This window comes from Acomys minous (genome assembly GCF_964271855.1).
Source record: "Acomys minous genome assembly, chromosome: 16".
In the NCBI taxonomy this organism is placed as follows: Eukaryota; Metazoa; Chordata; class Mammalia; order Rodentia; family Muridae; genus Acomys; species Acomys minous.
In genome coordinates this window covers 40,225,237-40,250,010 of record NC_140498.1, presented here as the reverse complement: position 1 = coordinate 40,250,010, position 24,774 = coordinate 40,225,237, and the positions used below count along the sequence as shown (strand labels likewise).

At 46.8% G+C, this 24,774-nt stretch overlaps 1 protein-coding gene across 4 annotated transcripts in view; it reads right to left on the bottom strand.

Annotated features, from left to right (window-relative positions):
- CRAMP1 (cramped chromatin regulator homolog 1) overlaps window positions 1-24,774 on the bottom strand; it is a 54,590-nt gene that overhangs the window by 13,660 nt on the left and 16,156 nt on the right. For all 4 annotated transcript variants that reach the window (XM_084764183.1, XM_084764184.1, XM_084764181.1 and 1 more), the window contains exons 4-12: window positions 22,387-22,540; window positions 16,989-17,072; window positions 15,095-15,143; window positions 8,800-8,885; window positions 8,099-8,222; window positions 7,136-7,217; window positions 5,443-6,615; window positions 2,707-2,884; window positions 23-204 (exon numbers count right to left, since the gene is read on the bottom strand). In XM_084764183.1, the coding sequence (XP_084620309.1) occupies window positions 23-204; window positions 2,707-2,884; window positions 5,443-6,615; window positions 7,136-7,217; window positions 8,099-8,222; window positions 8,800-8,885; window positions 15,095-15,143; window positions 16,989-17,072; window positions 22,387-22,540 (2,112 nt within the window). The remainder of the gene's footprint in view (window positions 1-22; window positions 205-2,706; window positions 2,885-5,442; window positions 6,616-7,135; window positions 7,218-8,098; window positions 8,223-8,799; window positions 8,886-15,094; window positions 15,144-16,988; window positions 17,073-22,386; window positions 22,541-24,774) is intronic.

Below are 24,774 nucleotides of genomic sequence, written 5' to 3'. Positions count from 1 at the left end.
ATTTGGCACTCCCAGCACTCACGCTGATGGAGTCTAAGTGCTGTCTAAAAGTCAGCTCCGCCTCCTTACTGGGAGAGAAGAGCTTTCCATGTCTACTGTTGGGTGGCAAAGTTGTTGGGACAGCAAAGAGGCCACCATCTGAGTCATTGCTTCCTGTGCTGGACGGACCAGCCACCAAGAGAGGCCTGGGGGCGTTTCTCAAGCCTGGAACAGAAGGGAGAATTATGTGCTGACACTCACCTACATCCCCTCCAGGGCAAAGGCAGTTCCTCTGCTAGGAAGTAAGCCAAGAAAGAAACCTCCTGACACCTCCTCAGATGCCTCTACTTTATCTCAGTGAAGTCTTGCCTTTCTTCCTTTGACTCCTGGACCCACTTTACAGGGAAGGCAGGCCACCTGAGGGAAAGCACTTTACCACTGTTCTATCCTCAGAAAGGGAGGAAGGGGAGGACAACTAAGACTTTTCTCTGTAGAGGCTGCTTGGCAACACATTCAGTGACCACCTTGTCTCCATAGCAATTCAACATCACGAGGTAGCAAGAACGCTGCCACAGAAGTACATCTGAAAGAATGTGGCTATGTGCTTATACAGCTGTTTGTGTAACACAGGTAAGTACAAAAGGTAGGTTATACTATGCACTACTGACCCCTGGGTTAAAATCTCTTATTTTGTAGGAAACAGTTCCAGTAATAACAGGACAGAAAATATTTATTTCTCAATAACCTTGCTGTGGTAGTGCTGCTACAAAGCACCTTCATGGTTCATGGCTTGGTATGGTCCACTCATGGCTCACAGGCCAAGCTTGCCAGACATAGTACACATTTCTGGAAGTACAGACCCCTGGACCTATAATCCTCAATCAGACAGAGAATGCCAGGACATTAAAAAACTCACTGGAGGATAGAAGAGGCAATACTGAGCTGCTACCTGGCCCACTGCAGGCAACATCCCTTTATCTGCAGGGATCAGTGGCTTAGGCTTTGTCGCCTGAGGCAGCCTCCTAAAGGCATAAGAAAGGAGAAGTGAAACAAAGCAATTGCCAAGATGTGTCCCCCAAACCAGAGCCTTGAGCTCCACACAGGTCTCTGGAAGGACTATCAGGCCAATAGTCATTAGTGGAAAGGCCGCTCACAAAATAAGAGATACCGTAGAGCCATTAGTATTCTCGTATGAAAAACAGTATTATTAAAGAACTGTTAACCTGACAGGATACCGTACTTGTATGTTTGTATAACTCTTTTTGCCAAAAGAATTATTGTTATCTCTGGTACACCGATGTACTCCTAATAGGATGGGCCTCCCTTACAACACAGATAGAATAGGCTCTGTATTTATTTATTTATTTTTTGTTTTTCAGGACAGGGTTTCTCTGTGTAACAGCCCTGGCTGTTTGTAGACCAGGCTAGCCTCAAACTCACAGAGAAATCACTTGCCTCTGACTCTCTGAATTCTGGGATAAAAGGTGTGTGCCACCACGTCTAGCTGTTCTGTAGGTTTAAATCAAGTAAAACTGATGCTCTGGGGAAAGGGCCATGCTTATCTTGGGGCTTTATGTACTCAATAAAGAATTTTTTCCTAAGGGCCAGGGTGATATCTTAGCAGCAAAGCGACTAACATGTGTGATACCCTGTTTTCCATCCTTAGTACCACAAAAACAGTAACAACAACCAAACTGCAAATGAAATTTGTAAAAAATAATTATTTACTTATTTTAAAGATTTATTTATTTTGTACATAGTGTTCTGCCTGCATGTACACCTACACACCAGAAGAAGATACCAGATCTCATTACAGATGGTTGTGAGCCACCATGTAGTTGTTGGGGAATTGAACTCAGTACTTTTGGAAGAACAAGCAGTGCTCTTAACCTCTGAGCCATCTCTCCAGTCCTCTAGAGGGTTTTATTTCATTTACATTGGTGTTCTGCCACCATGTATGTCTATGTGAGGGTGTCAGATCCCCTGGAACTGAAATTATAGACAGACAGTTGTCAACTGCCATGTGGTTGCTGAGATTTGAACCTAGGTCCTTTGGAAGAGAAACCAATGCTTTTAACTCTTGAGCCATCTCTCCAACCCTTCTCAGATGAAATTTAAAGGTATGCTAAGAAGCAGGCTACCTCATCTTTCTTTCCAAAAACGCACTTAAGTGTCATCACACACTTTAATAGAAGACTGATTTATTCTTTTTTTTTTTTTTTTTTTTTTTTTTTTAATTTATTTATTGATTTATTTTGTATACAGTGCTCTGCCTGCATGTACACCTGCAGGGCAAGAGGGCATCAGATCTCATTATAGATGGTTGTGAGCCACCATGTGGTTGCTGGGATTGAACTCAGGACCTCTGGAAGAGCAGTCAGTGCTCTTAACCTCTGAGCCATCTCTCCAGCCCCGAAGACTGATTTATTCTAATGTTTTGGATGTAAAGAAAATCAAGTCACTACAGATTCCAGAACAAATCTTCCTTAGTGGCTTTAAGCCACTAACTCAGTATTTGATGAAGGTTCCTGACACAAAACTTCCAACGTGACTAGACCAATAAAGGCTACCATGCCCTCTGCTTATCACATGAACTAGGCTCTTCTGTCTCTGTGACATGCCCCTGTGCTCATCGCCCCAGCGGAAGGGAGCCCGGGAGGTAGGCAGTAGGGCTGTGTGTCCCGTTCTGACACAGTGCCAAGGACATCAGGATACCGTGAACCATACCTGGGGAACAAGGTGCAGAGCCAGATGGGAAGGGCTTGCTGCTTCGGAGGGCAGACGGGTTTCGAGAGCAGCGTGGACTCCGAGAGCTGATGGTCACTACCTTCCCTGGTGGAGTTGTGGACTGTTCCTCCTGGGTGGGCCTGACTGAGGCCGTTGATGCTGTATTTGCTTCAAAAGTCTGAAAAAAATACAAAGGTTCAGCTGGAAAAAAAAAATAGTCCTGCCATAAATATCGTGAGGATATCCACTTCCATGATGGCAAAACCTTGTTTTGTTTTGTTTCTTCCAGACAGGGCTTCTCTGTGTGTCCTGGACTCACTTTGTAGATCAGGCTGGCTTCAAAGTCACACAGATCCGCCTGCCTCTGCTGGGATTACAGATTTGCGCCACTGTACCCAGCTGGTGGCAAAGCTGTGAAATGCCCCAAAGCACATGTAAATGTAGGGATACTCCAGAGTGCAAGGATCTGAACTCTGGTCTTCTGGAAGGGTAGCGAGCATCCTTAACTGCTGCTTGGCTATCTCTCGAGTTCTGTGTGATGGTGTTCTTTATTGAAATAAGGTATTTATATACATTAGCTGGTATGTTTCCATACATACCTGCCTTAGCTGGTATGTATCTACTAAGTAGCCAAGGCTGGCCTCAAACTTTGAGTGATCTACCTGCCTTAGTCTTTCAAGTGTTAAGATCAAAAACGTTATCCACACCTGAGTATTTATAATTCTCTTGTGATTTAAAATCACTAAGCAAGGTGTGGAAGTGCACACTTTGCCTCAGTACTCTGAGGCAGAGGCAGGCAGAATTTGTGACCAACCTGGTCTATAGAACAAGTTTCAAGCCAGACAGTCTGGGATATTATGAGACATCTTAAAAACAAAATAGACCATGACAACTTTTAAAAAACAGAAGAAAGCTGGGTGTGGTGACAATCGCTTGTAATCCCAGCACTTGGGAGGCAGAGGCAAGCGGATCTCTGTGAGTTTCAAGCCAACCTGGTCTACAAAGAGAGTCCAGGACAGCCAGGACCACATCTCTATGGCCTGGATGTGGTGGTGAGAACAGCCAAGCAGCTCTGTGGCAGAGAGGAGGCAGGGATCAACTGTCTGCTGCTACGCACTCAGAGCAGCTATGGCACAGGGAAGGTGGACTGCTAAGTAACAGAGGTTTGTTTTTTTTTAAAGAGCCACGGAAAAAAGCTAGCCTAAGGCAATCATGCTAACTTCTACTACTGTGAATCAGAAGGAAACAAAGTCACTCCTGAAAACTGGTCACAGCTGAGGAGCCTTTTGCCTAGCTCTCAACCTCATGCGTGTCCAAAGCCTTTTAATGGATCGCTCCAGGGTTCAGGGAGATGGCCCTGCAGGTAAAGGCACCTCATACACAACCCTGAGGATTTGAGTTTGATTCACTGAAACCATGTAAATAGCTGGATGTAAGGGCTATTCTGTAATCCCAGAATTCCTACAATACCATGGGAAGAGACAGAATAGAACAGAAGCTCACAGGCACACCAGCCTGGAGAAGAAGTGAAGTGTAGTGACAGAAAAAATAAGACACTCTGCCTCAAACCAAGGTGGAAGGAGAACCAACTCCTGAACCTCCACACGTGTGCCACAGTATTTGAGCACCCACACTTTCACACACAAATTGATAGCAAAAAATAAATGGCTTCACGTCCTTGGGCCTCACAAGGGCAATCTACCTCTTGCTGCTGTTCCTATTCTGGCGACCTGGCCAGATGCCTCAACTCTGAACTCTTCCAGAAACACTCACATCTGTCTTACTAGGGTGACTTCACAGCATGCCCTCAACAGTTGCTGTCCTGGTCCTCACTGTGGCCTCATCTGCTCTGCCCAAGCACCCACTCCAAGTCCAGCATTTCCAACCTGTCCCTGTTCCCTGTATCTTTCTACTGGCAATCAGTGTTCTGGGAATAGCAGTGTTTCCGCCTCAGATGGAGCATTTCAGATGACACCAGCCAGTGAGTCTCAGTATTCTTGGAGTACTTGCTTACCACAGCTCTGCCAGACAGAAAAAGGAGGGAAACAGGACAGATGGCCTGTCTCTGATCCAAAGTCTTCAGTTTCAGCAAACCCCATTAAGTCACTAGGGAATCTGCCACACCCCAACAACCCCACGCCCAATGTCTGCCACCCTCCTTTTTTCTCCTTCATTCCTACCTTCCACTTTTTTTTTTTTTTTAAAAGATCAGACTAGCTTCAAACTAAGTGTTCCTTTCTGCGCATGTGCCTGTAATCTCATTGCTAACAAGATCTCAGTGGTGTGGAGGCTGCTGGCCAGGAGCCTACTTTGGCTGCCTCAGCAGAGCTTCTGGCTCATCATTTTCCACAATACTGCTCCACACTGCCTCAGGGACCTTCCAGTTGAAGCCAAGGCTAGAACCTCTCACTTTCCCACTGACTCAAAGGTTTGCCTGGTCTCTTCTCTTGAGCACGAGACCATACCACATCTCTCCACAAACTTGAAGTCTTTCAGACTTGTCATCTGTCTAGGCACAGCTTGCTAATTCCAACAACACTGCCATCGGATCTACTAAGAGGTTACTTCCACAGTGCTGTTGCTGTGGTCTTTCTCAATTACCAGTTCTGGTATGGGGTATAGCACCTACAGCCTGGTAATTATGTTACCTCTGGAGTCCTGAAGAGCTATGCTTGACACACAAACACAGGTTGACCCCCAATTCCTTGATGTCCTGGGCTGATCTAAACCACTCACCATTTTGGGATGGACCTCAGTGGAGATGAGCCTCAGGAGGCAGCTCAGGAGGCGCTGCTGGTGGAGGGCTGAGGGTGGGGAGCGGGATAGGGCAGTCTGGCCCTGTGCTGTGGGTGCCTGGCTCTCAGGGCCCAGCACAGCCAGCCAGTCATACTCCAGCTGCAGCTTGCTCGGCTTGCCCATCATGAGGTAGACTTCAGCCAGTGTGAGGCTCTCAGAGGTCTGCATGCTCCAGCCCTCTTCACGTAGCTGCTGGGCCAGCTGGCTGGCAGGGACTTCCTTTGAAGGCCTGGCAGCAGGCTGTCCCTGAGACAACAGAGGTTCTGAGGGGCTCCCTTTCTCCTGGGACTCTTCAGGAGGTGTTTCTGCTGGCTCTTTGTTACAAATATCTGGTAAAGGCCTGGGGTCAGGTTGAGGATCGGTGCCAGGATGAGGGTCCAGGCTAGGGGGACCACTGTCAACCTCCCTGCTGCTGGGTATGAGGGCCTCTGGGGAAGCCACCTGGCCCAGAGGAGGGTGCTCTCTCCCAGACTGTGTGTCTGCACAGCGGCACTGCTCTGGGATGATGAGATCCTGGCAAGACTTCAGGTATCGGGGAAAGGGGTCAAGGAGTGAGAGTTCATCTTCCAAGTCTGGGGGCTGGCCGCAGGAACACGGCAGGGTCCCAGACTCTTGAATGGGGCTGTCCCCACCCACTGCAAGGGCTGCCACAGGGGTCTTCTCAAGTGGTGGTCCAGAGTCCTGGTGCCCATGAAGAGGCCTGTCAGGGGCATCCGGGCTGCTCATACTTGGAGCTGCCCCATCTCCAGGAGCACTCTCAGGGGAGCTCTCCCCTGAACTCTGTGAAGCATCTGCAGCAGGAAGGAGCCGCCCCCCACTCTTGCTGTCAGCACTGCCCCTCTGGCACTTCACCTGGCCTCGGGCTATTCCCTGCCCACTCTGGATGCCCAAGATCTGGGCTGGAGGCAGCAAATGTGTGTCCTTGGTGCCTTGCTTACACCGGCCACCCTCTTGCCAGTGTACGGTGCAGAAGGCCTTGGAGTGTACCACACGGGCCACACCCGGGAGCGGTGTCAGTGTACAGTTCTCGCCTGGGAACAGGTGCAATGCCACCTTTTCTTGGGTCTGCACTGTGCTTGAGCCCTGCAGCTGCCTCTCCTCAAGTGTCTTCCGCTGGGCACACTGTCAAGGAGCAACTCCAAACAACTACACTGTAACCAAGGTACTCATCAGTGGATACCATGGACTTCAGATGAGGGCCTTCTTCCCTAGGAGCCACACCAACCTATAATATTCCTGGGGCTCACTTAAAGACTTTCCTCAAGCTACTACCAAACTGTGCGGCTCAGGCATTGAGTGTGTTCAGGAAACTCACACATGATGACAACTATTCTTGGGCACTCGCAGGGCCAATGAACAGCCAAGGATACAAAAGGAAGCTGAAATGTGGGTATACCATCCCACCCAATCTACTGATGGGGAGACTTTGCCCACATCCCATGGGCCAGATAGTTGGCCACTCAAAACATGGAGAGGTAGGCGGGACAGAGAGCAGGTAGGTCAAAGACAGGACTGTATACCTAGACCAAGAGGGTTGGGTTTCCATGGAGCCCCATAGCAATGATAGGAAAACAAGCAGGAACAGGTAGCTGACAGATTTGGGGATCTTCTGCTTCAGTTGAAAAAAAGATACAATTCGTACTTCATGGAGAGCCCACTTCTGCTTCAAGAACTCAATGAGGCTAGAGACTTTTCGATGTAGCTCCACAATCATCCTATGAAATGAAAAAAAGTTATATAGTAGGAAGGCCACCCTTGGAAGAGTTCTAATGACCGACTATACCAAAACCACACAACAGGTAAGTAGGCACTGGAAGGAGGACCCACAGGGTCTTCTGTTCCTAATCCTAAATGTTAAGTCCTGTCTGTTGAAATCACTGAAGGCCCAGGAACACTTCCCAATATACGTGCTTGGCTGGATTCGAGCACTGAAAGCATTACCACCTATTTTACCAGAGCTTTGTCTTCAAGGTGGAGGGACGTAGCTGCCCCTGACTAGCTCTAAGGAAACAAAATGCACGTAGATGAGATGAAGCACCGATATGTGCTGTAATGTAGATGGGCCTCAGAGCAGTAGGCCAATGAGATGCCAGAGCGGCAAATCCATTAGGATAAAGCAGCTGGGACAGAGGCGAGCACTGGAGAAAGTGATGGCTAACAGCACATAGGCTGGAAGTCAGCTGAGATAGAGGCTGTACAGCACAGCAAACGCACTAAGTGCCTAACAGCTCATTCAATGTGGTACCAATTTAACTTCAACTTAAACTGTAAGTTGGAAATGAACAAGATATGGCAGTGCTTTGTGTATTAGTCATAAATCTCCAGGGAGTCTGTGAGAAAGAAAGGCAGGAGCTTTACAGGAAAGAAAAGGTCCAGCAAGCACTCACAGAGACCCTTGCCTGGAGGAGTTAAAATTCAGGGTCTCAAGACCATCCTCCATGAGCAGCCTCATGACAGTGTCACCTGCATACCCAGGCCTCATGTGATGCCAGGGCACTGGGCAAAATCTCTCTCTCTAGAATTCCCTAAGAGAAACCAAAACACCAAACCCTCATGCCCTCCCTGGCATTGGGGCCATCCCCATGCTAAACGTCACCTGAGTCGTGGGTTCTGGGCCAGGCTCTGCACTCGTGCCCAGGCGTGGTTGTTCCGTGGTTGTAGCTCTACAGGGACTTTCAGGGGTAGGCGCACTGGCTTCTGGTCCTCTTCATCACTTAGACCTGAGGAAAGGAGACCATAAAAGTCCAGTACAGACCAACCTCAAGGTAGAAAACAAAACACTTTGCCAGAAAACCACAGGGAAATGAAAACTTGGTGAAAAAAAGAAGACTGCCTTCGTCTGGACACAAGGAGAACAGAGGGGTCAAGCTCAGTATGGGTGAACTGTGTACTTGCAAAGGCAGAACCATGGACAGTCCACCAAGTAGCCAAGACAGCCTCACTCCTGACAGCACTAACCCATCCGTCAGAATGCTGCCATGGCTTTGTTTCTTTTTTGAGACAGGGTTTCTCAGGTAGCCTTGGATGTCCTGGACTCGCTCTGTAGACCAGGCTGGCCTCGAACTCATAGAGTCTGCCTGCCTCTGCCTCTCTGAGTGCTGGGATTACTGACATGCGCCACTGCGCCTGGCTGTCGTAGTTTCTTACTGGACACATGGATGCCACTTCAAGAACTGTCTATTCCCAGGAGAAGATTAAGCACAGTCAGTAACACAGAACTGCAGCCTGACCATCATGGGACGGACCAAAGCAGCCACGGGAGCTACACCATACAGCACCCCTTCCCCTGGTACCTACCATCTGGATCGCAGAGCTTCTTTAAGGCCCGGCACATGGGTGCCTTGATCCGCAGGTTCCTCCCTTTATACCGTACTGTGGTGGCTCTGGGAAAAGAAATGCAAGCAATGCTGAGGAGCTCATGTGAATGGAAGAGATGAAGGGTGGCAAGCAGGAAGGCCTGGTGAGTAACCACCCCTATGCTGTCAATCATCGTCACACCAGATGGTGGGCAGAGGCGGGACCTCTAAATTTCTGCTACTTTCCTAACTAAGGGACACATGCTGTTTATAGAAAGTGAACTGTGCCCAACGCTTGACTACTGAATGCCATCGACAACTAAGCTCACTGCTAAACTGCTCTGCTCAGCCCATCTCTAAGCATTCCTCGTCCTAAGATCCTTCTAACAGAAGCTCCAAGAGCCACAGGTTCGTATCTTCCACATGACCTGCCGACCCACTTTTGCATGACTTCTTCATGACCAACTTGCCATAGCATTATAATCCTATCTCTGTAACCCACAGGGCGAGGGTACAAGCAAAGTAAGGTGTCATGGGCCCAAGCTCAAGCCCTCAGGCCAGCTGAGGCCGTGCGCTGGTGCTGCAGTAGAGTAGCAATTACACACACTACAGGAAGGCTATTTGGCTACTGAAATGGAGGTGAACACTCCTAAAAACACAGGTAGATGCTTCCAAAACACTTAGAAAAGGTAGCTGGCTTTCAGACAGTGATGAAACAGATGTGAACATGACAGCCAAGGCAGAAACTGATCAGTCTCACTCCTCAGTTTCTAGAAAGAACAAGGATGCGCTTTGGATCCAGACTAAAGCAGATCTGCGTTGAAGAAGAGGCTTTGGACAGCCACCTATGTGGGAGGAATGTGTGTCTGGATTTTATACTATGTTCCAGCTGTTTATTACCTACTTTATGCCTCTTTGCTTTAACCCATGTCTGTCCTTTAAGACAGGGTCTCACTATGTAGCTCTGGCTCTCAAGGAACTCACCATATAGACCAGGCTGGCCTCAAACTCAAAGAGATCTACTTTCCTCTGCCTCCTGCTAGGACTAAAGGTGTGCACTACTACACCTGGCTTAACCACCCCCTCCTCCGTTTGTTTTTTTTTTTTTTTTTTTTTTACTGACCTACCATCAGCTGTGCACACGTCAGTTATGAAAGTAGCTTCCATTCTTGCTATTTAATTTCTAAGATGTATGCAAGAAAAGTGACCAAAAATAACAGTATTTACATGAGGTGCTTCTAAAGATGTAAAGAAAAGATATACTCATACTAGTACAAATTCATATTTGTATCTAAATGGTTATTCATGTAAATCCCCCCCCAAAGTTAAGTTTTAGGGGCTAGAGAGATAGCTCAGAGGTTAAGAGCACTGACTGCTCTTCCAGAGGTCCTGAGTTCAATTCCCAGCAACCACATGGTGGCTCACGACATCTATAATGGGATCTGATGCCCTTTTCTGGCCGGCAGGTGTACATGCAGGTAGAGCACTATATACATAATAATAAATAAACACATCTTTTTTTAAAAGTTAAGTTTTATTTGAGGGCAGGGAGATGGAGTAGCTGGTGATTTTACTGTTTATACTATCTGAAAAAATGTATTCTTTCAGAATGTATTTATACCGTACTTAATTTAATAACTTTTTATAAGTTCTAAAAAATGCTGCTTAAGTCTGGAGATAAGAATCAACTATAAGCCGGGCATGGTGGCGCACGCCTTTAATCCCAGCACTCGGGAGGCAGAGGCAGGCAGATCGCTGTGAGTTCAAGGCCAGCCTAGTCTACAAAGTGAGTCCAGGACAGTCAAGGCTACACAGAGAAACCCTGTCTCGAAAAACAAAAATCAAAACAAACAAACAAAAAAAAGAATCAACTATAGCCTTAAGCAGCACACGCACAGGAAAGGCTGTTGGTACAACAATGCTTGATTAAGGTGCAACTCAAATGGCTACATGTAAAGCAGAAGACAGCAGCCTCAGGGCTAAAGTCAGAAGTGCCGCACCACATGCCTCATAACAACAGAGCTGTGTTCTACATCCTGAGAAGGAATATAACTCGGATTTTAGTATTATGAAGTCTCAGAACCCTGCATAGTGGCTTCATGTTGGCTCCAAACATTTAAGGCTTTAAGCGAGTATTCTTAAGACAACTCAAACAGTGAAGTCTCACATGGAAGGTGGATACAATCACTCAACACAGAATGCTCCGTAACTCCTCATGATACAGCAGCTACAATCTGATCCACACCTGTGCATCTATTAACTTATTACATCTACTCAACTACCCACCCACCCACTAACCGATGCTGCCCATTTCTGCTTTCTCTCACTCACCTGTATTCCATCTGTTAACCTATCCATACACCTGTATTCCTCCATCTATCTACTTCCTATTGGCACAGCTATCCACCACTCATCCCCGTATCTGCCCATTCATTACCTATGCACAATCTATCCGTCACTTAGCCAGCCATTTTCCTACACACTCATTCATCTGCTCAACTGTCCTCTTAAATGTCTTTTCACCAATTCTACCTCTCCCTCTACCATCCACTCATCTGTCAATAGCCCGTATGAACCCATCCACACAAGGAACAACTATCTCTGTATGCTAGATACTAAGAAGAGAGGCAGAAAGAGCCCAGGAAGAAGGCTGCCACCTGTTATCCACTTTCCATCTGGAGAGATAATTCACAGAGTAAGTCTTTAAGTAACTACAGATTCTAGTAACTCAAAATTATTGGACTGCCTTACCCCAGGGGAACACACTGATGAGAAGTGATGCAGTGAGAGCGAGGGTGCCAGGTGAGGCACCCATCAAGAGTGGGTGATACCCACCAGCTTCCCTGCTACTCAATGTCTTACCTAGGACACTGGCCTAGCCTCTCCCTGCCACAAGCTGCAGCCCATGCTGACATGCACACTCACCCCACTGACACTCAGAACCCACTTACAGCCATAGCACAGCAAGGTGCTATGACCTTGCTTTTAATTAAAAAAAAAAAAATCACTGATTGGGGTGGGTGGTCATCTCCTCAGCAAAGCAGCCACACAAGACCATGGGATTCAGGAATATTTTCAGACTCCAGTGCTATCAGCATTTCCCATTTGACTCTCAAAGAACCAAGAATGTATGTGTAAGCAGCACCAAAAGTAGTGCCTGACTAGGCGTATTTCAACACTGGTACACCCATCCATCTGCTGTCCATGAGTACAAGGCTCATATATACTCATATGTGCATATAGATCTCAAACTAAGATACATGTAAATTCAAGGCCACCAACATACCAAGGGCAATCCTACTCACAGAAAACAGAGCCTAGGCTGAAGCTCGCACAAGTTGCTAACAGGCCAAAAAAATCCTACCCCTAAGTAATTCAGTGCGCATGAGTATCCAGTCCTATACCCTAAAGTTGGTGGGAAGAAGCAACACTGAGCAGCACTATCTACAAGTACTTGATCCAAAGTCACCCTGTCCATTTGTTCCTGCACGAGTTTCCTTTTTCATTGTTATTACTGAGGATCAAAGCCAAGGCTTCCCACATGCTAGGAGCGTGCTTCTTGTTACTTGCCCACAGCACTTGCTTTGTATCAAGTGTCTTGTCTCTGAATCTAGAGAGAGAGCTGCTTGGTGTAGGTGTGGTCCTCTGTGTGTAGCAGGAAGAAATCTGTTGCTCAGGTGCTTCCTGGGGCACACTGTTAGAGGCACACGCTGAGTGCCAATGCCCTGCGCTGTAAGAAGATATACCACCAGCACAGTCCAGCACTGAGCTTGCCTTTCCTTATGTCTTGTCATGTGATTGGTTCATGAGACAAGGCAAAGGGTCTGAAACAAATTCACTCAGTGAATTCGGAAATAAAATCATGGAAGATCTGTCCCTGCCAGATCAAATTGCAGGGGTAGTGGTACTATCCCTCAAAGGACACTTCTCACCTACTGATAGGAACCTAGCAATGGTGATCACCTCAGCCCATGAGCTTCAATCTTCTCAATAAAGCTCCTGGCGGGCAACTGCTCTGCCTTGAGGAAGAAGTGCAAAAGGGAAGGAGTCCGAGATGGGGACACAGAGCAGGTCAATCCCACCTATTAATTCCCCACAACAAACACAGCTTGCAGCCTTTAATCCCAGCACTCAGGAGGCAGAGGCAGGCAGATTGCTGTGAGTTCAAGGCCAGCCTGGTCTACAAAGTGAGTCCAGGACGGCCAAGGCTACACAGAGAGACCCTGTCTTGAAAAACCAAAAAACAAACAAACAAACAAAAACAAAACAAAACAAAAAAACCCCACAGCTTGCAGTCCCACCTTCAGAAGGCTTCTGATATATCTAAGACAAGCTATACCTAGGAATTTCAATGGTATTTAAGGCGACCTAAGCAGTTTTGCCAAATCACAGTCTCTTCCACTGTGATTCAATCTGATCAGGCCTGGGTTGCTCATGAAAATAAGGACTTACAGATCAGGATAGACAAGGCTATACAGAGAAACCCTGTCTCAAAAAAACAATCAAACGAAAGAAGGAAGAAGAAGAAGAAGAAGAAGAAGAAGAAGAAGAAGAAGAAGAAGAAGAAGGAGAAATAGAAATAAAAGGCTTACAAATCCAGTCCCAGGGGAAACAGGGCTGAACCCTAGGTGCTCACTCCAACATGTATAAAGTCATCTAAAAGTCAAAGTTCAGGCCTGTGGGAGAAAGAGGGGAGGGGGAAAAACAAAAACAAAAGCAAAAACAAAACAGACTAAATGTTCAAGGCTTAGGGAATGGCTTAAGAGGGGTAAGATGAAACAAAGAAACAGGAAGCTTTCAGCAAGGACCCCCAAACCACACAAGGACCAGCCTCTACAAACTCTCTAGTGGGCAGTGGTGAGATGGGTCCTGCAGTATAGCAGAGCAGCAACAGAAGCATTGGTAGCAGTGTGACCGTAGGACAGAGGGCAGCCATGAGAGAGGAGGGACATATGACCAAGTCTTCAACCTTTTAGCCAGGTGAGGATGTAGAGCAAGACACTAGCCTAGGAACAGGACAGGATTGGGACTTGTGGGCAGTAAAACTGATAACCAAGGGCTGGAGAGATGGCTCAGTGGTTAAGAGCACTGCCTGCTCTTCCAAAGGGCCCGGGGTTCAATTCCCAGCACCCACATGACAGCTCACAACTGTCTGTAACTCCAAGATCTGACAGCCTCATACTAAGGCACATTAAAATTAAATAAAATATTTAAAACAAAACAAAACAAAAAAACTGATAACCAAGGTATGGGCAAGAAGGCTCATCTGTTCTTCTACCAGAAGTGACAGAGGCCCTTAGAAACATTAAAGAGAAGGTGCAGAGATATGCTCTAGGCAGCCAAGAGGGGACAACAGGGTAGGTATGGAACTGCAGAAACGCTCAGGGTAACAACATCTTACTGACCTACGCACCAACTCCAGAGACAGGCCGAACACAAAAGGACTCATGAGGATTAAAATGTTAACTACATCATGCAAGCCAGCAGGTGCAGAGTGGCAGTCCACCCAGAAAACCTGAGCACAAGGCAGTATGCTATCTCCACACTCAACCCTGATGCAGGTGACATCTTTGAAACAGAAAAGATCATGGTGGCTGTGACACTGTGAGAACACTGCAGGTCAGGGGACCCAGATTAAGTGTTAAACGCCACCGAAGCAGCCCAGGCCCCAACACATCAAAGCACTCAGGAAAGAGAAAGAGCCCCAGCTCTGTACACACGGCCACAGGCAAGGACTGGCATAGGGAACATCTCTGGATGTGCCCAAGAGGACAGTAAGAAGCTTGAACTCTGTGGGTCCTCCAAGAAATTGGAGAGCTAGTTAGCAGGCTGAGCAGATAAAACACCTGCCCTGTGTCCTAATTAGTCTTTATAATCAACGTGACACAATCAAGGGTCACCTGAAAGAGGAAACCTGAACTGAAGAACGGCTCAGATCCCGGCGGCTGTACCTGTGAGTAACTGTCTTCACTGATGACTGAAGTGGGAGGGCACAGCCCACTGAGGCAGAACCTTCCTCAGCAGGTGGGCCTGAGGGATTTTGGTTATACTGCCTATTAGAGCTACAAAAAGAAATTGAGAACTCTGCACAGCCTGATGCCCTGAGTTGAGTCTGCGGACACCACAGAGAAATGGCTGCTGAAAGCTGTCCTTTGACCTCCACACAAGCGCCACAACTCACAGGCCAGCACTCATACACAACATGTTCAGAGTAAAAAGAAAAAGAAGGAAAACAGCATATTTCAACTTCTGTAGCTCAGGAACGAGCACAAGCATACACAGTAACTTGTACTTACCCAACCTGAATGAGTTCATTCAACTTGGTTGCATTCTTGTCATCCATACCTTTAAATATACAGAAAAGTAAGTGAGGCCACAGGGTAGTTAGGAGCAAACAACCACAAATTCCCATACTGCCTTCCAAAAAGACTCCAGAGCTCGCCAACGAATGTTCTACGTTTTAAAGAATGTGTATCTGTAGTAAAGTTGACTAGTACCCTGTCTATCCCAGACAGCCTCTTCCTAACCATTTTCTCAAGGGTCTAATGTGCTGTGTACAGCTAATCTCTCCTGGCAGGAATTGTCCCTGTTATTCTGGAACTGCTAAACCACTGCTCCTATACAGCCCGGTTCTGACAACTGCTACCTCCAGGTATCTCACTGGGTCCTGGGCCTTCTTTTCCTGATGTCTATATGTAGACTCGCAGGCACATAGTTTGAATCCCAGCCTACTAAACGATGAGGTTAATGCCCTACTTTTTCTGCCCTCGTCACTATCCTCAAGATGTTTTTGGAGGAAAGCAAGAATTAAAAAGCTAACACAGGGGGCTGGAGAGATGGCTCAGTGGTTAAGAGCACTGCCTGCTCTTCCAAAGGACCAGGGTTCAATTCCCAGCACCCAGCAGCTCACAACTGTCTGTAACTCTAAGATCTGACACTTTCATACTAACGCACATAAAAATTAAATAAAATACTAAAAAAAAAAAAAAAAAAGCTAACACAATCCAGGTGGTGGTGCACATCTTTACTCCCAGCACTCAGGTGGCAGAAGCAGACAGATCTCTATGAGCTTGAGACCAGTCTGGTCTACAGAGTGAGTTCCAAGACAGCCAGGACTACACAGAGAAACCCTGTCTCGAAAAACCACAAAGAATGAGAGATGAACAAGAAGTGAAAGGATTCAATCCTGGCACAACTGGACCACAGAAAGTAAAGGAAACTCTCACCATGAAGGGAAGGGCCAGCTAGAAATTGCTTCTGGAAAGGAAGAAGAGCACTGGAAAGGGCAAATGCAAGAGCCAGGCACACCAGGGCCTTTAGACGGCCATGCACCGCCACAAACATGAAAACAGTACAACAGAGTGTGAGCCTTGTGTGAGCAGGGACAGGAGCTCAGATCTGCAGGAGGAGATGGCCTAATGAAGAGGGAAGCTAGGGCAGGGACAAGGCCCTACAGCCCTATGTCTAGCAGGTTGTACAGAGAGAGGCCTAGGGGTGCCACCCAAGTAGAGGCGGCCAAGCCAAACAGACAGGTCCTTATAAGACATGCCCTTGAAGAAACAAGGAGGGATAAGAAGGGGAAAAGTGAGACTTCCTGGACATGACATTTAACGGATGCCTGTGGTGGGGCTACAGGCTGAGACGAGGGCAACAGCCTTGAACTGCAGTCACACTAAGGCCTATGGAGAGAGACCCTGCCAGAACCCCTGTCACATGTTTGCTCAGATAGGCAGTCATGGCAGAAAAAAGCAATGCAACCACTTTGTATACAGATGGCTTTGGCTGTGAGGCAGTGGTCCTGGGCATGGACTTGACTATCACTTGAAGAAGGTCTAAAGACTGAATATAGCAGGAAGTTAGCTGGCACTTCAGCATTTGATAGGTTTAAAATGACTCAGTGCAATCATGGCAGGTGGTGGGTAGTCCAGGTCACAGGATTGAGGTCTTTAGGGTGTGGTATAAAGATGCACAATTAAATGGCAGTGAGCAAAAATGTAGCTGGGTGTGTAAACCTGTGTGAAAAGCATAAGCAAACATTAATAAATGGGAGGTCAGGTGAAGGCATGGTCATTATTATTTTTTTTTTTTTTAAATTTCAAGATAAAAGTTGGAAAAGAACCAGAGGATTTCCTGTGCACTAAGGCCAGCAGTGAGCCTACTAGGATGACCTAGAGACAGCACAGTACTCACAACCCCCAATCTTCTTGCGTAGCTCGCCATAGCAGATGAGGCCATAGAGTTCCTGGGATGACTTCTTTAGCCCTCGAGAAAACACTGGAAGACAAGAGGACGCATGTTAGGCCAGTGTGCACAAGAACACTGTGAGGCTTACCACACATGGGTCACAGCCCCTCAGGCGCGTAGTTGCTGACCTCTGTAGAAACTGGCAAAAGTACACAGGAGGAGCAGTGTGGTTTCAGGAAATGAGGGGTGAGGTCGAAACATGTCTCCTGGAGAAGAAAATGGCTTGACAAGGAGTGTTCTCAGGGGAGGGGAAGAGGAGCTGAATGGCCAGCACCTTTTGGCAGCGCTTCCCAAGCACAGGAGAGCTGAGCCCTGAGAACTCACCTTGCACTGGCCTGTGCCCTCCCCAGATGACAGTGGATATATATCCAACAAGTCCCTTCCCAACATCCATCCTTGCAATGTCACCAATAGGTGCCAGCTTTATTTAGGAGAAAACAACCAGGGACATGGCTCCATATGGAACCACAGGGCTGCTGTGTGAGGCCTCACAGGCTCCTTTGAGAAGCAGAAGGGATCTGGGCGTGGTGGCGCACGCCTTTAATCCTAGCACTCGGGAGGCAGAGGCAGGCGGATCGCTGTGAATTCAAGGCCAGCCTGGTCTACAAAGGGAGTCCAGGACAGCCAAGGCTACACAGAGAAACCCTGTCTCAAAAAAAACAAAAAACAAAAAACAAAAAAAAAAAAAGAGAGAGAGAGAGAAGCAGAAGGGGACAGAAGCTACACTCGTGCCTGCTCCCTCACCTTGTTCCTCAGGTGCTTTAGTCTAGAGCCATCCTGTAGATGACCATCACCCTGAGGACAGCAGAGCACACCTGAGGATCTCAGGAGTCTTGCATCCTGCATGGCCCTCACTGAATACCAAGCAAGGAGTGAGTCTTCTGTGTTGTCTATAGATATTTTCCATTTCAGAACATGAGAGCCAAGCAACAGTCAAGGCACTGTCAGATCACCTCAGAGCAGAGACAAATATCTCCTGCAAAATCTCTCAATTGTTTTCTCCGGTTCTCTCCTCAGAGACTTCTTCTAGGCCTCAACATTTAGCTGTGTGCAACAGGAAATGAATATACTAGTATGATTCTGAAATGTGGACTACTTCAAAGACTCTGCCTTTCCTAAAATACTAGCTAGGTCTGACCAATTTTGAAGGTTTTCCTGAGGGAAAAGAAAAACCCAAGGCCATGTCAGAATCTCAAAAGGAACCTAAGATGTCAATGGGTAACAAAAATGTAGCCCATAAATAAGACAGAATTTTACTCAATTACACTAAAATATAGGCAACCATAAAATCATGCTCAGTGAAAGAAGCCGTGAAAAAAGGGAGGGGTCGAGGAATAATCATGTATGCTATGAGATGATTTGCATGAGACCCCAAACAGATAAATCCAAAGACTACAGGCAGGTGGGTGCAGCTGGGGAGGCTGCAAGTCAGTAAGAAGGGTAAGAGGCGTGGGGAGGCCTTGACAACTAGACAAGGCAGAGCTCACAGAGCACCGTGAGTGTGCCAGATGCTGACCTAAGCAAGACAAGGAGGGTGAGCTGTAGGCTATGCGGACCATAGTACAGCAGCAACAACAAAAATGTTTTTAAAAGTTTACTATCTAAAACATCAAAGGAAGAAAACCCCCCACAAACACACCAATAAACAAACAAACAAACAAGAAAAGGCCTGGCAATGGTGGCACCCACCTTTAATCCCAGCACTTGGGAGACAGAGAAAGGAGGCAGGTCTCTCTGAGTTCAAGGCCAGCCTCATCTACAGAGCTAGCTCTAGGAAAGCCAGGGCTACACAGAGAAATCCTGTCTTTAAAAACCAAAAGATTTAAAAAAAAAAAAAGAAAGAAAGAAAAAAAAAGAAAAGAAAGAAAGGAAGGAAGGAAGGAAGGAGGAAGAGGAGAGGAAGGAGAGGAAAAAAGAAAAAGAGCTTAACAAGCTCCAAAGAGGAGAAAACCGTATCAAATTTTTTAAAAGTATAGAAAAATAGCTGGAGGATGGAAGTGGGAACCCCAGGGAGAACAAAGCGCCCCTAGGTGTGTCCTTGTCCTATCACAAGGAGCACCCCACTATTGTATGTGCTGTTACAGGCTTAGAGATGGAGAACAGAGCTTGTCTTTGGAACATCAAGTGTGTTGGGAAGCCTTCAACCTGACAGGGATACCAGCAGAAAGGTGGGCCATCGCCACTTCTCTCTTCCAGGAATACCAGCAGTAGCTGTCAGGGACCTGTTTACTGCATAGAAACAATACAGAGCTGTATGACTACTAAAATTCCAGACAAAGCACACAGAGGCCAGAGCACTGAGCAGCAATAAGAGGGAGCTAAATTCCCAGTAATGGCCTGCCCAGTCCCCAGAATATAACACATGCCCTTCTTACCTCTGCTTTGGCTCTTAGCAAAGCTTAGAAACCCCACTATAACCCAAGGGTAGGGCACTTTTCCTGTAACTCTAACAGACTGCTTGAAATACAAGGAACAATACTGCTTAACGTGATGCAACATAACAGCACAGAAGGACCCCAAAAAGACCCTGGGGAATTCAAAACACACTAGAGACCCTTGACCTGAGGTTCCCCCAGGTATGAAAGCCATCTGAAAAGGTTGGCTAGTGTCAAGGTGCTTGGTTCAGACTCCTGTTTCTGGCACAGAGGCAAGTGGCTGGCCCCTGGATGCATGTGTCCAGTAATGGCCCATCAGAACCTTGGGAGGGCCATGACACAATACAAAGAACGCCCTTCATGTGTGGTGACTGTGCAGTCAACAGGACCGAGGAAGACAGGAGCGAAGTTGGGTCACCACACAGGGAAGTGAAAGAGTACAGTTTGGTGTGATCCCTTGCCCCTGATGGGATAAAGGCTAAAAGAAATGATGCCACCAGGACCCTGAGAGACTTGGGGTCAGGATGTGGTTCTGCAGAGAAAGGTAACAGAAAAGAAACATTACCTTTATATAGGTTTTGCAATAGAGACCCATGAAAAAAATCTGAGACTTAACAGATCCGTGGAAGGAGCATGTGTGTCAGGGCCATGGACAGCACCCGACTTTGCACCTTCCACAATGCCTGAAGGTAGAGCTTGATGAACAAATCAGACACACTCAGTCATCACACGAGGGATAAACTTGATCCACAACAGTTTTTCGATCCTAATTCATTACTCATCTCTCGCTGGGGGAGACTTCTCAAAAGGAGCTGGAGTGGACCCTCAGCCTAAGAATGACTTTCAGAACTTACTATGAGCTCCAACAAGAAAAGAGGAAGTGCACAAACAGTGCATCTGGACGGAACCAATGCTTCACTATAATATGACGTGAGTGAAGACAGCCGTGGGTCTTAAGGACTGGAGAGTACTGAGACACTGAAACAAATCAGGGATGGGACACACAGCAGTGGTGGGAAAAATTGAAAAAGAAGCTGGGCATGGTGCACATGTTTAATCCTTACATTAGGGAAGCAGAGGCAGGAAGATCTCTCTGAGTTCAAGATCAGCCTGTTCTAAATGAAAGTTCTAGGGCAACCAGGGCTGTTACAGAGAAATTCTGTCTCGAAAAACAAACAATAATTGAAAGAGAACAAAACAGTGATGACTTGAATTCTGCAGAAAAATCTTATGTTGGTGACCATATGAATTCTGAAAGCTAAGAAGCATCCTGAGATCAACTGGGAGATGCCCCAGGTGTGAGAGTGACAATCTAATCCCAGGGGTCTCTAGAAATGAATAGACAAGAGGAGAAAGGGTGTGTGACCCCACAGAGCACTGCTTCTCAGGCAGGCATTGTCTTTTAAAGCTCCAGTAACAGGATGCGTCTTCTATTATTGTAACTCTCATGACCTGACAAAGAGCACACCACAAGCATGGTAAGGATCAGTGTGTCAAAGGCCACAGCTATACACTAGCGATTTTACATCCGAAACTTTACGATCTGGAAAATGTGAAGTGAGGATTAGAAGGAAGGGTCTCTAGTACAAGGCCAGAACAGAAACTGCAGACATGCAAGGCAGGATGGAGCAGGCTGGGACCAAATGGGTGCAGGGAGGGAATCCAGAAACGTGGATGAAGGAAGTGGCTGTGGACGAAGGAAGTGGCTAAGTGTTACAGGGAAGGGCAAGTGATGAGACTATGCACTGAAGAGATGTCACCGCCGAAGTCAACCAAGGATGCTTTTAACCAGAAACCAGACCAACAGGAACTGGACTGTGTAAATCCTGACTGTAACGCAGATAACCAGAGTACGGACAAGGCCAGCATCCACCCCAACAGACCAGCAAAATTCAGGCTTTCTTGTGCATTCACTGCTCAACTTATTTCAGTGCCCAAACTCATAGGGGGAACCTTATGCTATGGACAGTTTCCTCCCAGGTAGAAATCTTCCTCTATCTTGGAAGGAAACGCCTTGAGACATAGGATGTAAAGAGAAACTGGAGAAGCAGATAGTCTAGGACAGGATGCTCTGGGGAAAGGCAGAATAGGTCCTGCAGGGAAGCGCCATTAAGAAAGAAGTAAACAACTCAAAATAGCTCTATCAAGTACCTGAAACTGACCACATTCCTAGGCCAGGTTCCCTCTGCAAGACTATATAGGCAGTAAAGACTACTGAGAGTTACTCTCAGACAAGCCAAACTATAAAGAAAACTCTCAGTAAAGCCCCACTGCCTCGAAGTGGAGACCAGCGAAGGCACCGTGGAAGAACACTTTCCAACCTGCTGAGTTGACAGCGGTGTGCACAGTGCACCCTAGGATTCCAGCTTTGGTGAGCTGTCACACCTGCTGGGTGGGCTTGGGTGACACTGCTTGGAGTCATTTCTGCTATTCTAAGTAGCCCTTCACTTACATCCCTGTAAGTAGTCCACCCCCCCCCCAAAAAAACGCATTGGTCTGCCAAATTGGAGTTTGGTGGCATGAGTGGCTTTGTCTGGTCTGTCATGGACTCCCTCCCTCTCTGGGGCAAGTAGATAGTTGTGTGTTGTGCTTCCCAGGAAAAGCCTGTCACCCAACACACACAAACACACACACACACTCTCTCTCTCTCTCTCTCTCTCTCTCTCTCTCTCTCTCTCTCTCTCAATCTCTCTCTCTCTCTCTCTCTCTCTCTCTCTCTCTTAAGACACTGAACCACAGCAAACCTAACTCGAACAGTGGTAAGGTCCCTGTAACATGGACACAGGCAACTTCCTCATAATTAAGTTTAATCAATAGGCTCTGGATACGCCACCAAGCAAAGCACTAGGAGGCAAGTGCCATAGTAAGCAGTTGGGTGAAAATGGTGTTACAGAGGGGGCAATGGGTGTTTGCCTGAATGGAATCAACTTTGCCTGGTGGTCTAGAGGCTGAGTCTGTGGAACACTCACCATTGTCGAAGTCAATGTACTTGGTAATCTTGTGCCAGGTGCGATAGTAGAAATGGCGGACCTGCTCTTTGTTCTTCACCATGCTTGCAGGCTTGCCCTTCTTCTTGTACTTCAGAGCAATGTTGTTCTGAATGGCTTCAAAATCTTTTCCATGCTAGAAAACAAAGTCCACAATCAAAAAAAGCAATGAAAATACAACAACCTGCGGGGCGGTGGTGGCGCACGCCTTTAATCTCAGCACTCTGGAGGCAGAGGCAGGTGGATCCCTGTGAGTTTGAGGCCAGCCTAGGCTACAATGTGAGCCCAGGACAGCCAAGGATACACAGAGAAACCCTGTCTCAAAAAAACCGAAGGGGAAAAAAAAGAATGAAAAGAAAATACAACAACTTTTTTGTATGATGTAGGCATGACCAAGAATCAAAAAGGGATCAGCTATACACACAAAACAAACTAAAATACCCCAAACCAGAAAAGGCACGAAACTTATCACTCGGACAAACAGTTTCATTTTGGATGGCCCTTAGGGGACTATGAGGGAGACTTGCAGACAAGAGGACAGCATGGTGGGGAGCTCAGGCTATCACAAAGCATCTTAGAATAAAAGAGTGGGTTAAAACCACCTTGCTTACTTGATCATAGAAAGTGTGATCACAGAGAAGTGACAAATACAAACACTTGGGAGGAGAGCCAGCCAGGCATTCTGACCACATCTGAGGGCCAGCCCTTCCTAGAAGGCCTCCTGCAAAATCTGGGTGTGGTCAAATTTGAGACTAGAATTTGTGTTACTGTGTTGTTTCTTACTAAACTCAAGAAACAGTTTAGTAAGAGGTACCACAGGGAGCACCCTGTGGCAACAGCACCCCAGAGCCCAAATATTAACTTTGTATTTGTTTGTGGAAGGGTTTCTCTGTGTAGCCCTGGCTGTCCTGGAACTCCCTCTGTAGACCAGGCTGACCTGCCATACTGGGACTAAAGGCATGCGCCACCACGCCCATCTATTTATTTTAAAGTCAGGTACTCTACAATAACAGCTAATACTAGGACTGTGCAAGGTGTGTGTCAGGTGAGTACAGAATACCTGAAAGTGGGTGGGTCGGGCGTGGTGGCGCACGCCTTTAATCCCAGCACTTGGGAAGCAGAGGCAGTTGGATCCCCATGAGTTCAAGGCCAGCCTGGCCTACAGAGCGAGTTCCATGACAGCCAGAGCTCCAGGACAGCCAGAGCTATTACAAGAAACCCTGTCTCGAAAGCAAACAAACAAAAAACAAAACAAAACAAAAAAACCCCCACAGAATACAGAAGGTATGCAGAGCAAGATGACAGGTCTCAATTTATACCCAAATCCCAAATCATATGGGCACAAATGAGTGAAGTGAATGGATTATGATCTCCACAGTGAAGTAGGCTCCAGGAGTCCACATGTACAGAACACATATGACAAAAGCACCAGGGGGAGGAGGAAAGGCTCTTCTTCACAGGGGACCTGTCATCTTCTGACCAAGAGTGATGGAAACAAGACCGTCACTGTGACTGCTAGGTCAGGTAAGAAGCAGCCAGGTTGTTTAAGCTAATGTTAAGAAAGAATGATGGAAAATGTCATATTTTCTGTCTCAATACCCAGAATGACCTGAAAGGTACCACCTGAAGGCACTGGTAAAGGTTGGCATCACAACTGTGGTAGCTCGCACATAAAACTGCCAAGGAGTTTTGTTTTGGGTTGTTTATTTGTTTTGTTTTGTTTTTCAAGACAGGGTTTCTCTATGTAGCCCTAGCTGTTCTAGACTTGCTTGTAGACCAGGCTGGCTTCAAACTCACAACAATCTGGCTGCCTCTGCCTCCCTGAGTGCTGGGATTAAAGGCTTGTGCCACCATGCCCTGCTTTTGTTTTGGACTTTTATTGTTTTGGTTTTCTTCCTTCCCTTCCTTCCTTCCTTTGTTTATGTATATGAGTTCACTGAATGTGTGTACCATAGTACAAATGTGGAGGTCAGATATGGATACTGGAGATCAGGCCAGGTAGGTGGTCAGGCTTGATGACAAACACCTTTACCTGCTGTGCTACCTCACTGGCCTTTAATAACGTCTTTAAAGTCTGAAGTTGTGTCAAAATGAAAAGTTAAATTAATTTAAATGACAACTTATTCATTGCTTTAAAAGATTTAACAGGAAGCAGACACTTAAGACTAAGACAGGTGGACTGGGAGATGGGAGGCCAGCCCAGGCAACACACTTGAGACCCAATCTCTTAAAAAAAAAAAAAAAAAAATACATACACCTAATCATGAAAAGGTAGATCTGGGTCTAAAAGACCTCGTCTCTGTGCCTAGCTGGGAGGCTATCTCCTCAGCAGCTATTAACTTAAACGGGAAGCATATATAGACAGTCTCA